Source organism: Moschus berezovskii, chromosome 23, assembly GCF_049115385.1.
Source record: "Moschus berezovskii isolate FMDL1 chromosome 23, NW_MosBer_1.0, whole genome shotgun sequence".
Taxonomy (NCBI): Eukaryota; Metazoa; Chordata; class Mammalia; order Artiodactyla; family Moschidae; genus Moschus; species Moschus berezovskii.
This window is the reverse complement of record NC_142482.1, coordinates 50,678,832-50,694,591: the sequence shown is the minus strand read 5'-3', so window position 1 is coordinate 50,694,591 and position 15,760 is coordinate 50,678,832. Positions and strand designations below refer to the sequence as shown.

The 15,760-nt window shown below is 43.6% G+C and overlaps 1 protein-coding gene across 11 annotated transcripts in view; it reads right to left on the bottom strand.

Moving 5' to 3' along the window:
- KIF13A (kinesin family member 13A) overlaps nucleotides 1-15,760 on the bottom strand; it is a 197,666-nt gene that overhangs the window by 32,210 nt on the left and 149,696 nt on the right. For all 11 annotated transcript variants that reach the window (XM_055406723.2, XM_055406726.2, XM_055406727.2 and 8 more), the window contains 8 exons: nucleotides 14,226-14,439; nucleotides 11,865-12,027; nucleotides 10,262-10,402; nucleotides 9,194-9,343; nucleotides 6,249-6,410; nucleotides 5,168-5,341; nucleotides 1,745-1,896; nucleotides 152-284 (listed from right to left, as the gene is read on the bottom strand). In XM_055406723.2, coding sequence (XP_055262698.2) covers nucleotides 152-284; nucleotides 1,745-1,896; nucleotides 5,168-5,341; nucleotides 6,249-6,410; nucleotides 9,194-9,343; nucleotides 10,262-10,402; nucleotides 11,865-12,027; nucleotides 14,226-14,439 — 1,289 coding nt within the window. The remainder of the gene's footprint in view (nucleotides 1-151; nucleotides 285-1,744; nucleotides 1,897-5,167; nucleotides 5,342-6,248; nucleotides 6,411-9,193; nucleotides 9,344-10,261; nucleotides 10,403-11,864; nucleotides 12,028-14,225; nucleotides 14,440-15,760) is intronic.

Sequence of the window (15,760 nt, the reverse complement as noted above, 5' to 3'; positions counted from 1 at the left end):
AGGAATGGGAACCGGGAGGGACAGGCAAAGAGAATAAAGGAAAGGGGGAAGAATGAGGGAACAGAGAGGCAAAGAACTAGAGAGTTCCAGAGACTGTCCGTGACAGCGGGACAGGGACAGAGCATGAAGCAAGCCGAGGCAAACCAAGTACCTGTCTGAGCTGAAAGACACCGCCTGTGTTGACGTCCTTGGCCTGGTGAAGCTCCACGGCGGCGTACTCCCCCAGCTCGTTCAGCTCCAGGATGGAGATCCACATCTCTATTCTGCGAGTAACTTCGTTCCACCTGCAGAAACGCGTCCCAGCAAACAACCAAGTCATTATTCTTTTAACATTTATTCTTATTTATTTGACTTTGTTGGGTCTTAGTTGCAGCATGCGTGTGTGTTCAATCTCGTCCAACTCTTTGGAACCCCATAGATGCCTGCCAGGCTCCTCTGTCCATGGGATGATCCTGGCAAGAATACTGGAGTAGGTTGCCATTTCCTCTTCCAGGGCATCTTCCTGACCCAGGGATCAAAACTGCATCTCCTGCATTGGCAGGTGAATTCTTTACCATGGTACCACCTGGGAAGCTCCTTAGTTGCAGAACCTGGGCTCAAGAATTGCACAGAGTCTCTACTTGTGGCTCAGGGACTTAGTTGCCTCTCAACATGTAGGAGTCTTACTTCCCCGACTAAGGATTGAATCCACGTCCTCTGCACTGGAAGATGGATTCTTAACCACTGGAGCCCCAGGAAAGTCCCATCCATGTCATTATTAACCAAACACATTATCAGCAATAGGAAGAAGCCCCTAGTCACTGAGCATTTATTATGTGTAAGGCACTGTGCTATGTGTATCACATAGATTATTTTCTTATTTAACTCTCAAAACAACCTCCTATAAGTTCTTTTTATTTATTTTATTGAGGTATGAGGCAGTGAACTCTCTAGCTCTCAAGCGTAGAGCTGGATGAGTTGTGACAAATGCACACATCTGTGCTCCTTGTCTGGCCGTGACCGCAGCAGGTTTGCTCAGGCCCCTTCCCCCTCAATTCCCACACCGTTCGCAGTAGCCATATAACCTCAGATTAGTTTTATATGTTCAAGAACTTCATATAAATGGAATCATGCAGTAGTGTGCTCTTCTAGTTCTGGCTTCTCTGATTCAGCACAATGTTTGTGAGATTTGTTCAAATGACTAAGAGTGGGACAGAGTCCTTTTCCTTTTTGTTGTTGAGTAATATTCTATTGTGTGACTAAGAACACAGTTTATCATTGTCACACTGAAGGACACCTGGGTTTTTTACAGTTTGGGGGACATTATGAATAGAACTGCCATAAACATTTATGTACCAGGCTGCTTATGGACTTTACATTTTCATTTTTCTTGGGTAAATACCTAGAAGGAAGATTGTGGGTCACGGGAGAGGCAAAGAATCAACTTTAAAAGAAGATACCCTCCTGTTTTCTTCTATAAGCTATATAGATTTATCTTTTACATTTAAGTCATGCTCCATCTCCAACTAAGTTTTGTGGAACCATGTGAATTAAGATCAAGGTTTTCTTCCCAAGTAGATACCCAGATGTTTCAGTCTCACTGAAAAGACGTTCCTTTCCCCACTGAATTTTTCCAAAACCCAGTAGTTCCTTTCATCATTCCCATTTCACAAAGCAGGAAATAGGCCCACAGAGTCCTGATTCTCAGCCACTGTCCAAGCATAAGCCTTGACCCCGTGTCTGAAGCCCTCAGCCAAGCACACACCTGTCATGCAGCGTTCTCGTCTTAGCATGCAGGGAATCCACTTCCCAGATAGAGCTGCCGTTCCCGGTACACCGGTGGCCCCACACTTCGATGGCCAGTGCTCCATCTGAAATGAACTCCAGGAATTCTTCCGTTACGTTGACCACGTAGTCCTGGGATAAGTGGGGAAAAGGGAACATGATAGGAATTATGCAGAAAGGAATCTGTGAAATTTCCTTGTTACCTTTCAACTGTACATATTCACTTTAGAGTATGTTAGCTTGATCCCAACCTTAAACCCATTGCTGCTGCTGCCGGACAGAAAACGGCAAAGAAACCAGCATATTAGATGGGAAAGGATACTCCGAGATAACTGAAGTGAGTTCCTTTCTTTAATAGAAGAGGACACTGAGGAAAGTAGCCGCCCCACGTCACACCGCTTGCTGTTGCAGAGCTGAACCTGGCCTCCCTTCCTTGTGGTTCGGTCTCTTTTCCCCAGACCACTCCAACTTTCAGCTGGAACAGACCAATCAGCACAGCAAAAAAAAAGAGGAATTTATGATTGTTCCTTGCTATGGCTTAGGAGATTAAAAACAGAATTAAATTTTATATGATTATCTCCACCAATCTGCACTCTTACTCTTAAACTCTCCCACTCCTACTTTTCAAAAAATGTATTTCTTTATGTCACTGCTCAGGCTTCTCAAGGTGGTGACTTCCTGCTGTAGAGCACGGGTTCTAGAGAGCACAAGCTTCTGTAGTTGTGGCTCCCACAGTCTGGAGCACAGGCTCAGCAGTTGTGGAGTACTGGCCTAGTTGCTCCTCAGCATGTGGGATCTTCCTGGATCAGGGATTGAACCCGTCTCTTGAACTGGCAGGTGGATTCTTTACCACTGAGCCATCAGGGAGGCCCCTCCCACTCCAACTTTTCGCAAAGAGATAAGTGAAGAAATAGACACTGAATGGATGGAGCAGTAAAGCAAATCGCCCTGAGCAGGGAAGGAACCACTTTCATTTCCTTCCCATTAGCAGGAAAGGGAAGGAAATGGAAGGGCTGTGCTATGCTGAATTGGTTTAACATTATACTACCTAACTTATTTTATTTGGAGATCAGTTCAGTTCAGTCGCTCAGTCGTGTCTGACTCTTTGCGACCCCATGGACTGCAGCATGCCAGGCTTCCCTGTCCACCAATTTCCGGAGCTTGCTCAAACTCATGTCCATCAAGTCGGTGATGCCATCCAACCATCTCATCCTCTGTCATCCCCTTCTCCTCCTGCCTTCAATCTTTCCCAGCACCAGGGTCTTAATGAGTTAGATCTTCCCATTGGGTGGCTAAAGTATTGGAGCTTCAGCTTCAGCATCAGTCCTTCCAATGAATATTTAGGGTTGATTTCCTTCAGGAAGGACTGTTTTGATCTCCCTGCAGTCCAAGGGACTCTCAAGAGTCTTCTCCAACACCACAGTTCAAAAGTATCAATTTTTCGGTGCTCAACTTTATGGTCCAACTCTAAATCCATACATGACTACTGGAAAAACCATAGATTTACTAGAAAAATCATAGATTTGCCTTTGTCAGCAAAGTAATATCTCTGCTTTTTAATATGCCATCTAGGTTGGTCATAGTTTTTCTTCCAAGGAGCAAGTATCTTTTAATTTCAAGGCTCCAGTCACCATCTGCAGTGATTTTGGAGCCCCCAAAAATAAAGTCAGCAACTGTTTCCATTGTTTCCGCATCTATTCGCCATGAAGTGATGGCACTGGATGCCACGATCTTTGTTTTTGAATGCTGAGTTTTAAGCCAGCTTTTTCACTCTCCTCTTTCACTTTCATCAAGAGGAGTTCCTCTTTGCTTTCTGCCATAAGGATGGTGTCATTTGCATATCTGAGGTTATTGATATTTCTCCTGGCAGTCTTGATTCCAGCCTGTGCTTCATCCAGCCCAGCATTTCACATGATGTACTCTGCATAGAAGTTAAATAAGCAGGGTGACAATATACAGCCTTGACATACTCCTTTCCCAATTTGGAACCAGTCTGTTGTTTCATGTCCAGTTCTAACTGTTACTTCTTGACTTGCATACAGATTTCTCAGGAGGCAGGTCAGGTGGTCTGGTATTCCCATCTCTTGAAGAATTTTCCACAATTTGTTGTGATCCACACAGTCGAAGGCTTTAGCGTAGTCAACGAAGCAGATGTTTTTCTGGAATTCTCTTGCTTTTTCTATGATCCAGTGGATGTTGGCAATTTGATCTCTGGTTCCTCTGCCTTTTCTAAATCCAGCTTGAACATCTGGAAATTCTCGGTTCATGTACTGTTGAAGCCTAGCTTGGAGAATTTTGAGCATTACTTTGCTAGAATGTGAGATAAGTGCAATTGTATGATAGTTTGAACATTCTTTGGCATTGCCTTTCTTTGGGATTGGAATATTTGAAGACAGAGCCAGAATTTTAAAAGGAAAGTAAGTTTAATGACCACTTAGCACAAACTGCACATTTTAGGGGTGAAAAAAAACTCCAGGTCACATAGCGAGTCCAAGGCCTCTGATACTAGTATTTATTAAGCCAGTTGTTAACTAGGATGTATCTTAAATCCAGGTTTCACCCTTCTAAAGGAGCAACTTTTTGGCTATAAAGAAATATGAGGAATATTTAAAAGAATATTCAGAAAAGAACAACCACAAAAGATTAATAAAGAATTGACAAATAGACTTGGTAAACACAGCTTAAAAAAAGTGGGTGACTTGTTTTCATAAAAATAGTGACTTGACAACTGATGAATTTATCTGCAAGGCAGCAGTGGAGAGACAGACGTAGGGAACAGACTTGTGGACACGGGGAGAGGGGAGGAGAGGGTGAGACACGTGGACAGGTTACCACGGAAACTGACATTACCACGCGTGAAATAGAGAGAGTGGGGCGTTGCTGTCGGTCTCAGGGTATTCAAACAGGGGCTCTGCATCAACCTAGAGGGGTGGCGTGGGGAGGGAGACGGGAGGGAAGTTCAAGAGGGAGGGGACATATGCACACCTCCGGCTGATTCATGCTGAAGTTTGACAGAAAACAACAAAATTCTGTAAAACAATTATCCTTCAATTAAATAAATATATTTAAAAAGGTAAAAAAAAAATAATGACTTAATAGACTTTACATTTGTGAAATTTTACAAGTGGTGATACGGATGTGTTTTCTAAGTGCAGAACCAGAAAAAACGGGCACAATTTTGAAAAAAAGTAATCTTGAGAGTCTATTACAAACTGTCCATGGAATATAACTGTAATATATAGTGGAACCGTATGTAAAAAAATAAAGTACACTTGGAGGTTAAAAAGCCTAATAAACATACTATGTTTCATAATGGGGAAAACCTCTAAGTTACAAGTTGACTTCTGAACTGAGCCCCGGCTGGCAGCCTCCCAAGGAGCTCATTTTGCAACGGCCTTTGTACCTTACAGTGAGAGAAGGTCACAGTGTATTGGGCATCCTTGGACTGTGGGGAAGGCACCTCAGGGTCCACAACAGGGGCGGCCACTGTGGATTCACACTGGTCCCAGAACGTGTATTGACAGAAGACGAAATTTGAGAGGTTTAAGGGCAGCCCAGTTGCTTCTTTAATTTTTACCTGAAGAGAGAAAAAAAAATGCAAATATAACTCTCATAAAGAAAACAAACTCTGCATGCCTTTCAAAGGGATGAAATAAATCGGTCATCCACTTGACATCTGAAGTATTCTTGCCTGGGAGATCCCATGGACAGAGGAGCCTGGTGGGCCACAGTCCATGGGGTCGAAAAGAGTGGGACATGACTGAGTGCACGTGCATACAGGAGCATCTGTAATGAAGTCTGTGCCACAGTTTTGTAACTACAGTGTATGAACATGGCGACAAATGCACACATCGCTCTCAAACTTTCCTAACGACTGAGTTTCAGATATAGCTGCAGCCTTTACTAGAAATGCGTGATTCACTAAACAATATACACTCCTTGTAGCTCACATACATAGAAACTTTGGAAACTTCACATAGCTGTCATCTTAAAGTGTGCTATACTTCTGTAAAAAGCACTGTCCATTACCATGTTTGCTGTCAGAAAGTTTAACTTGTACCATGTTTTATTCAGGGGCTTCCCTCCTAGCTCAGTTGGTAAAGAATCTGCCTGCTATGCAGGAGGCCCCAGTTCGATTCCTGGGTTGGGAAGATACCCCTAGAGAAGGGATAGGCTACCCACTCCAGTATTCCTGGGCTTCCCTGGTGGCTCAGCTGGTAAAGAACCCATCTGCAATGTGGGAGACCTGGGTTCGATTCCTGGGTTGGGAAGATCCCCTGGAGAAGGGAAAGGCTACCTATTCCAGTATTCTGGCCTGGAGAAGTTCATGGGCTGAATAGTCCATGGGTCACAAAGAGTCAGACACGACTGAGCCAATTTTACTCACTCACTCATGTTATAAGCAAAAAGCCGAAGATTTTCCATCAAATTGTTTTGAATGGAAAAGGTCACTTATCCGAGCCTCCGCAGCCCTGCCCTCTCACCCGGCATGTCAGTTTCTTGACTCGGTGAATGATTTCTCCGGTGCTGTCTACGACTTCAAGACTCCCGCTCTCGCTGGAGTTCTCCGAGGAGTCGTCCTCCACCATGCGCTCCGGGACGGCGCCTGTAACTCGCATCACTTCCACGTGGAGACGCCCTGCAACCTGGGTCAAGGAACCAGAGCACCGTGGGGTTAAAAGGCAGCCTGTGGACAAAACGGAGCTGAGATGGAAAGCATGCAACCATAACCCCCAGTGAGCAACTCCACTGTGACGACTAGGCCACCTCCAGCAACAGGAAACTTCCAGAGCTAGTCCACTCCATCACCTGCTCTGTAATCGCCAGGCTTTACCTGGAGCGAAATCTGCCTCCTGGAATCATCTTCATTCTTACCCTTCTTCTACAGGACAGTTCATGAACAGCACAAAGGCAGCTAACACGTGCTACTTGGAGACATCTATTTCCCTTATTCACACACTCATTCACATACTCATCTGATCAAATCTCTGGCATCATGGGGAACACCACGATAAAGACACAGGCTCTGCTGTCTGGATGCTCACAGTCAAACAAGGAGACAGAAAATTAAAAACCCAGAAACAACAGTATAGACTAACTGCTCTAACAGAGATATGTGCGGGTTGTCACGAGATGAACTTATCCACTCGACAAATATTTACGGAGAAGTGACTGGGTGCCAAGGAAGGTACTAAGCGCTGTGTTTATAACAGTAAACCAAACAGTCAGGCCACTGGGCTCATACAGCCGCTATTCTCTTGGGAGCAGAGAATGCGAACAGACCTCACATGGTGGCTGGAAGCAGGGTGAGGGGTGAGACCTACTCCAGAAGGGAGGACAAATACAAAGCCACTAAGTTATAAGGAAACAGTTCCTTTAAGATGGGTTTTCTAAAAAAAGGGGGTGGGGACTGGGGCTTGAAGTCTCCAGAATATCTTAGTTGTTCTCTGGATCGTTGAGAGTTCAGCAGTGTCTCTCCTGTAACTTGTGGCACAGAACTGAAATCAACGGGAGAAACGACCCTGACCTTCGCAGACTTGGAGTGCGGTAATCAACCAGGTTTATCCTTGATACCACACTTTAAGGTCGTAATGACAAGTTGTGAAGGGACACACGTGCTGGGAGTGTTGCTGTCATATTAAACAGTGAGGCTCATTCTCAAAGAAAGCTCAGATCACCTTCTGCAGAGCAACTGGCCCCGGCACCAAGGACCTGTGAGAAATCAGTTGATGGTATTTGACAAGTGAGACAAATATGGAGGAAGGAGTATGAGAAAGGGAAGAAAGGAAATATGAGAAATCAGTTAGAAGACGGTACTTCTTAAGCTTTTTACCCCTAATGTTTTTTGAGAACCGAGATGGCTGGATGGCATCACCGACTCAACGGACATGAGTTTGAGAGAACTCCAGGAGTTGGTGATGGACAGGGAGGCCTGGCGTGCTCGATTCATGGGGTCGCAAAGAGTCAGACACGACTGAGCGCCTGAACTGAACACATTTTTAGTAAAATTTTAGGGGTATCAATGGAACACTCAAAGCTCACCATGGACCCTAGCTTAAGTAGCCCTGACTAGGAACTCAGCTAGTAGGTCTCTTTGCCATTGGAGTTGTGCCCATTTTTAACATGGGAAAAAGTAACTTAGCTCACGAGTCTCCCATGCCATAGTGTTCATAGGCAGGTTACATATGTGGCAATATGAGACGTGTATTTACACATGACAGCTGGGAACCTAGGGTTTATTTCCTGGGTTCACTTCAGGCAGAGTGGAGCCCTATTCTCAGCCTACTCTGAGAACCACAAACCATATGTAAACGACATAGTCAGTGGGAATTTGCTGCATGATGCAGAGAGCTCAAACCGGTGCTCTGTGACACCTTAGAGGGGTGGGATGGGGTGGGAGGGAGGTTCAAAAGGGAGGGGACACATGTACACCTACAGCTGATTCACATCGACGCATGGCAGAAACCAATACAACACTGTCCAATTATCCTCCAATCAAAAATAAATTTTTAAAGTAAAATAAAAATGTAACTTAAAAGAATCATGAAAAACAACTTAGTATTTCCAAGTTTGCATGTTATTAAAGAACAAATTACTTTTAAATTTAGTAGCATCATGAAATATTGGTGCTACTAAATTTAAAATGAAGACATTCGTTGGTGAACTGGGTAATAAAAAAAATGTTTGAACTTGAACATTTTCTGAAATGTTTCAGGCTGACATAAGGCCAATATAATGAAATAATTGAAATATGAGAGGCGTTTTTTTTAAAGAGGTGGTAACAATGGGATGGTTAAGCTTGTTTGCTTTGAATATTTCAGATTTCAAAATAATCCTCTCAAGTTATATCTTATAAGGGCTTCCCTTGTGGCTCAGATGGTAAAGAATCTGCCTGCAATGGGGGAGACCTGAGTTCAACCCCTGAGTTGGGAAGATCCCCTGGAGAAGGGAAAGGCTACCCACTCCAGTATTCTAGCCTGGAGAATTCCATGGACAGAGGAGCTTGGCAGGCTATACAGTCCATGGGGTTGCAAAGAGCTGGACATAACTGAGCGACTTTCACTTTCACTTTTATATGTTGTAAACACCACTTAGGGGCCAGGAAGGAGCTAAAGGGTATTACGGAGGTAAGAGCTTAAAAGAGAAGTCAATGTGGGCCACAGAGCCGAATCTAGTTTCCAAAATATTTCTAATTCAATTAAAACAAAGAAAATCCTTGTGAACCACAAACAAAAAACATGTTCTAATAATCTTTTAAAGCCATGAGTTAATGTTGATAGTTTCTACTGATTTAGTTGAGAAAAAAGAATGTGATCCTGAGGCTTCACCCTAGTTTCTGGATCTAAATCAAGAATATAACAAATCGAGTTAAAACAACAAAACCTACACTTGAGCCACGTCATTTTCTCCCAGGCTGGCTTGTCCTTACCTCCCCCTGCTGGCTGATGATAGGAACTGCATACTGAAGCTTCACATCACAGAAGAGACACTCCAGGAACACATTAGCGACGCCAATCAGGTTGTGATTCTCTTGGGCTTCATAGAAAGGGTCACCTCGTTTCCCGCAGAGTCGCTTTGCCTGAGTGGCAGGACAGGTTGGGGGTTTGGGGGTAGGGGGTGAGTAGGGAAAGAAAACATCAACCTAATACTATTTAAAACCAGCTATTTTTTAATGTTTCAAAAAGAAAGCATTTATCCACATCGGTTAAAAGTAAAATCAGAATCATGTCATACAAATAAAACAAAACCAGCATACGGGAGGAGCTTGTTAGTTAGGGTGATAACTGATGAAAAGGCATGGAAAGCCTTTCTATCATCAATCATAGCCCACCTACCACACACCCCACCCCAAACCTCCCCGTCTTCCCTGGCACACCTACCTGCATGGTTCTACCCCCTGAGCTTTGCTTCATTTCCCTCGTTGAGTCCTTTTTTCCATTACTAATGTCCGAACAATGCAACATGCTCTCTAAAATTATTCTTAGCATGTACCCAGCCATGAATACCGCTAGGAGAGCATGAGCATATGCTAGTGAATACAAAATCCATGCTGGCCCATCTAAGCTGATTTTTAACACCACAGACGAAACACCACAAATTCACTTTAGCTCCACTTCATTTCACTTGAAATGAACTAAAGATGCAGAAGGTGCTAGGTGTTCCCTTCACTTAGTTCCTATCTCTGTGAGGATCACCCATTTTATGACCCATCCCACTGACTTTCACTTTACATTTCTAACATAAATGTCCCAAGCATCACTACAGATATTCAGGGATGCACCTGTCTGTGTTCTGACGAGTGTGTGTTAGTCTCTCAGTCGTGTCCGACTCTTTGTGACCCCATGGACTATAGCCCGCCAGGTTCCCCCGTCCGTGAAATTCTCCAGACAAGAACAGTGGAGTGGGTTGTCATTTCCTTCTCCAGTTCTGATGGTTAAGTCACTTATATTCTGTTCTTATAATGCGACCAAACTCCTTGACATTTTGTCCCTTTTACCTCGGGAACCTTTTCCTTCCATTCTTGATAAAGGTCTCTCATATCAATCAATTTATTCTCCAGCTTCTCAATGGTCCACACTTGGGTGCTTTTTCCTTTCCTCCTCACTTGAATAGCTGGCTCGCTCACTATTGCTCCTCTCTGTAGAATATAGGAAAACAAAGGCAAAAAAACAAACACAGCAAATCTTGTTATAACGCTTTTGGATTGCTGAAGCACTACGCATTATCACAGAGTAGAAAGTTTGAAAAAGACACATAATGTATACAAAGAAAGATGAAATCTACCATATACAGAATATTCTAGTTTATTTTCAATCTTCTTTGTAGGGCCATGCATGCACGTTTTATTTTTAATCACAATCAGAACCAAGCAAAAATACAAATTTCCCATCCCAATTCTTTCTCCACAGTTAACCTTTTTGTGTGGTTAAATATTCTTCAGAAACATAATGTTCAATAGCAACAAAGTGATCTGTTATGGGGATGGATCACTCATTTGACTAATTAGTCTACTGCCCAACATCACGGCTGTTTCAAATGTTTGCTATTACAAAGGTAACTATGATAAGCATCCTTGTACAAAAGCACATAAACCTTTACAAACACTTCTATAACTATTGATTTAGAGTAAATTTTGCAAAGGAGAACTACTTGGTCAAAAGACTAAAATGCAAGAAGAATGATGAGATACCCTCTGACTCATTTCTTGCACACTTGTCGGAGGGAAAAATGAATGGAGGAAAATTTACTTTTCAAAGTTTCTCCCTAAAGAAAAAAATCTTGACGTTTTAATGATGGAAACTTCCGAGTGGCTGCAAAGAATCCTTTGTACATAAAACAGGGATCATAGGAGTTTTCCTTTCTTGTCAATCTCTCAGAATGGTACTATTATATTTACACATCCCCCACTTCAGGAGGCATTTATATGAGAGAGAAAAGCAAGAGGAGTTAGTTATATCCATTTCTAGTTTCAATGTTTTATTGTTTATTTTTGGCTGCACCGCGTAGCTTGTGGGATCTTAGTTTCCCAACTAGGGAGTGAATCCTGGAGCACAGCAGTGAAAGTGCAGAGTCCTAACCACTGGACCACCAGGGAATTCCCAAGTTTCAGTGTTTTAAAGAAAGCATTTAAACTAGCAACTCTTTTAGCCCTCCAGATTCTCATATTCTGATCATATATACCCAAAGAGGTTTCTGCTGCTGCTAAGTCACTTCAGTCGTGTCCGACTCTGTGTGACCCCATAGACGGCAGTCCACCAGGCTCCCCTGTCCCTGGGATTTTCCAGGCAAGAACACTGGAGTGGGTTGCCATTTCCTTCTCCAATGTGTGAAAGTGAAAAGTGAAAGTGAAGTCGCTCAGTCGTGTCTGACTTGTAACAACCCCATGGACTGCAGCCTACCAGGCTCCTCCGTCCATGGGATTTTCTAGGCAAGAGTACTGGAGTGGCTTGCCATTGCTAGAGGGGGTCTTTAAAAGAACAAACCCTCCAGCTCATGTCAGGGTCTCTTCACAGATGTTCTGCGGGTGTCAAGGTTATGTTCTACCTCTCAGAAGCCACTGCTGCGCCTCTTGCCCTCCTCTTCTTTGAGAGCATTCTTACCTTCCTGTTGGCACTGAGGTTCGCAGCAGGGATCTGCAGAGTGACCTGGTAGTCGGTGAGCTTGCTCATCTCCTCGGCTAAGAAGTTTGCCTCTCTCACCAGGGTGTTGGCTTTCACCAGCTGCTCCCGCAGTTTTGCCAGACTTTGGCGAAAGAGTTCGTCCCTGTGAGCAGCAGAGAAAGAAATGAGAACATCCGGAAGAAAACTGCAATCCTGTTTTCCAAGTGAGTCACATTATTAGAAAGTAGTAAGAATCTCCTCTCAGACAATTATCTTTCAACCTATTTTTGCCAATTCAACTCTTATCCTTCTCTCTTCCCACCGGGGTTCCATGGGCTATCCACCGGTAACCAGGGATGAGAAGCAAATGTGTGGGGTAACTTAACTTCCAACCATGTTTTAAATTATATAATATTTGAAAAAGAATAGATTTTGATATGAAAATGCAAAAAAAAAAAAAAAAGCCCAATAAAGCATTCTGTTAGGAAAAAGAAATCATTATGACTTTTGTAAGCTTTGCAGTGGAGATCGAGCATAAGGAGCGAGAATAAGGAGAAAGTGTTTTATGTGATTTCTTCATTTGGTAAATGTGAGAAGTAGGTACTTTTGGGGCAGCAGAAATTTGCTTTTCAACTCTAAATGATAGTGCTTCCGGATAAATGTGTCTCTAACATGCTGACTAGATCCAAACCCTGTTACGTGCTTTCCCAGAGCCACATCTTTTGCCTCATCTTTTTCATCATGTAGCTCAGCTGGTAAAGAATCCGCCTGCAATGCAGGAGACCCCAGTTCGATTCCTGGGACGGGAAGATCCGCTGGAGAAGGGACAGGCTACCCACTCCAGTATTCTTGAGCTTACCTGGTGGCTCAGCTGGTAAAGAATCCGCCTGCAATGCGGGAGACCTGGGTTCCATCCCTGGGTTGGGAAGATCCCCTGGAGAAGGGAATGGCTACCCATTCCAGTATTCTGGCCTGAAGAATTTCATGGTCTATTTCATGGGGTCGCAAAGAGTCGGACATGACTGACTGACTTTCACTTTCAGTCTTCATCATAGTTACAATTTTTCACTTATTTGTATATTTGACTAATAACATTCATCTCCCCTATGAAGCTGTAAGCGCCCCTAGGGCAGGGACCATATCTTTTTTGCTTGTCACTACACCTCATTCCTGGCCAAGTACATGGCCCATCATAGAATATGCAAAAATTACCCACTGAATGAAAGAAAGAGTAGAACTGACCCTTGAACAACATGGGTTTGAACTGCATAGTCCGCGTAGATACGGAATTTTTTCTCTATGATCCATGGTTGTTTGAATCTATGGATGTGGAATGCAGATAGCAAGGACCAACTGAAAAGTTACACTCGGATTTTCTGTGGCACGGAGTTTCCACATGCAATAAATGCTTAAGAAATGTCCAGTGCTATTATTATTACAACAGAGGAGTTATTAATGGACTATCGACAAAGCCTGGCCTTTTCATTTATGGAATGCATGACTGAGAGAATATTTTGATCGACTGAAATAATATTTCCCATGACTTGGTGCTGTTGGGATCATAAAAAAGCACCATTCCTAGACTGGCTAGAACACGACAGAGCTTTGCAATATACTGTTGGTACCATTTCCTCTACCACTGCCTCAGTTCTGAAACAAATATTTTAAAGTTGTAAATTTAAAAAATTCACAGATTTCTTAACATTAAAACTGCATTTAAATCGACTCCAAAGTAAGAGAAATAACAGGACAAGAAATGCTTTTTATGCTTTGAGTGAGTGAAAGTCGCTCAGTCACGTCCAATTCTTTGGGACCCCATGAACTGTAACCCGCCAGGCTCCTCTGTCCATGGATTTCTCAGGCAAGAACACTGGAGTGGGTTACCATTTCCTTCTCCAGAGGATCTTCTGGACCCAGGGATCAAACCTGGGTCTTCTGCATTACAGGCAGATTCTTTACCATCAAAGACACCAGGGAAGCCCACTTTTATGCTTTAGAACTATCTAATCGTTCTTTAGTTCAAAACCAAACCGTGGTATTCTAACTTGGCACCATTTTTACTGAAGGGTAAGGGGGCAGGTGTAACCTTTAACAACTGACTTCACAGTAAACATACTTGAAAGTGAAAAAGTGAAGTCTCTCAGTTGTGTCTGACTCTTTGGGACCCCATGGACTGTAGCCCGCTGGGCTCCTCCATCCATGGGATTTTCCAGGCAAGAAGACTGGAGTGGGGTGCCATTTCCTTCTCCAGGGGAGCCTTCCTTGAAAGACAAGGCGACCGCTGACAATTCAGACATGGAAGTTGGATTTCCCTCTTTGCTAGGTCTGTCCCGCTTTGAGGCCCCCGGGTCCCCTTCCTACCTCTCCTCGGCCCACTGGGTCACCTTCTGCTGCGCCGTCTGGCTGCTGTAGGCCAGGCGGTCGGGGCCGCTGCTCTGGGGCTGCCTCTCCGGGGACAGCTGCTGGCGGAGCTGCTCCAGCTCCCGCTCGTACATGAGCCGCTGCTCCTCGAGGGCGCTTCGCTTTTCTTCCAGGTACTGCTTCTCCAGGACCTGCACCACGTTCTGAACGGGGTCTGGTGAGCCAAGAGACAAGGCAAGGGGCTGTTCAGCGGTGGCTCGGACAGGCAGCGCCTCCCACCCCCAGCGAGGCTTCTAACAAGAACCGCCTCCTCCCCCATATGGAGCCCTCAGTACGCTTGTCAGTGAGTGGCCGGCTGGGCCCGGTCAGGTGGAATTCTCTCCATTTCCTTTTTCTTAACATTTCAGATTAAACACCTTGTATGGAAACATTCCTCACATCTATTATTACGTTCTTCAATTTGATGAGCTCGCCCTGATGCATAGATAGGAGGCTCAACTACAAAAAGAAGAGGGTAGAGGGAAAAGGGATGGTATTCTATCCACTGAGAAGAAAGACTCAATGAAATCTAAGGTGATTTCAAAGACAGAGCCACGCAAGATTTGATTTTATGGCATCACTTTTTAGGTGCCTTTAGCATTGGTTTTAGATGACAAAGGGTTTATAGTTCCCATTGACAAACCCATTGACAAAGGGTTTGTAGTTCCAATTTGGCTAAAAATTTGTTTCTCCTGAATTTCTCTAATGTGGGAGGAAACTTACAGATCACAGCATCTGTTTGAAAATATGAATTGGGTATATGGTCTGCCAATTTCTCAGGTGTTAATAGCCAAGAAAGCAATTCACTTACAAAAACAAAAGTCTGCTGCTGCTTTTTTGCTTTTGCAGATTGAGAGATGACTAACATACATGTGGGTGAACAGGAGTTAGAAATCCCAACAGGTCTTGTTTGAAGGGGCCCTGACTATGACTAGGGGTGGTTATGGACTCAATCCTGAAGAGCTAGTTGGCTGTCCCAGGACATTAGCTTGGTAACGGCCAATGGCCTGGATGCAGTGGACAAAGATTAAGGAAAGCACGGACCACATGCACAAGAGAGAAAGCTATGACACATCTAAGTGAGGAGGCCATAATATGGAAACAGTATGTTAGACAATCTGGATGGTAAACAAAGAAATTTACCGTAACTGTAAATATTTCCTTGAAGTACGTAAGACCTAGGAGATTTACTTGTGTTCTCAGACTAGCCTGTGATTTACACACTTGGCTATTATTCAGTGCGGTGTCCTATTTTTACAAATTGACACTCATTTTAATTTCTGGGATAAGAGAAGGATATTAAGAGGAATCTTCACATCACCTGACGATGGATACTGACTGACTTGACCAGAAGACCCTATCAATTTGTGAAAGAAGCATTCATATTTTACTAGTTTTCTATATAAAAGGAAAAAAAATAGCACTTTAGCTTAAAAAAGGTTAAACGATACAAAACAGAGTAAAAGTAATTTTAAAAATCACTGGATATGCACAGA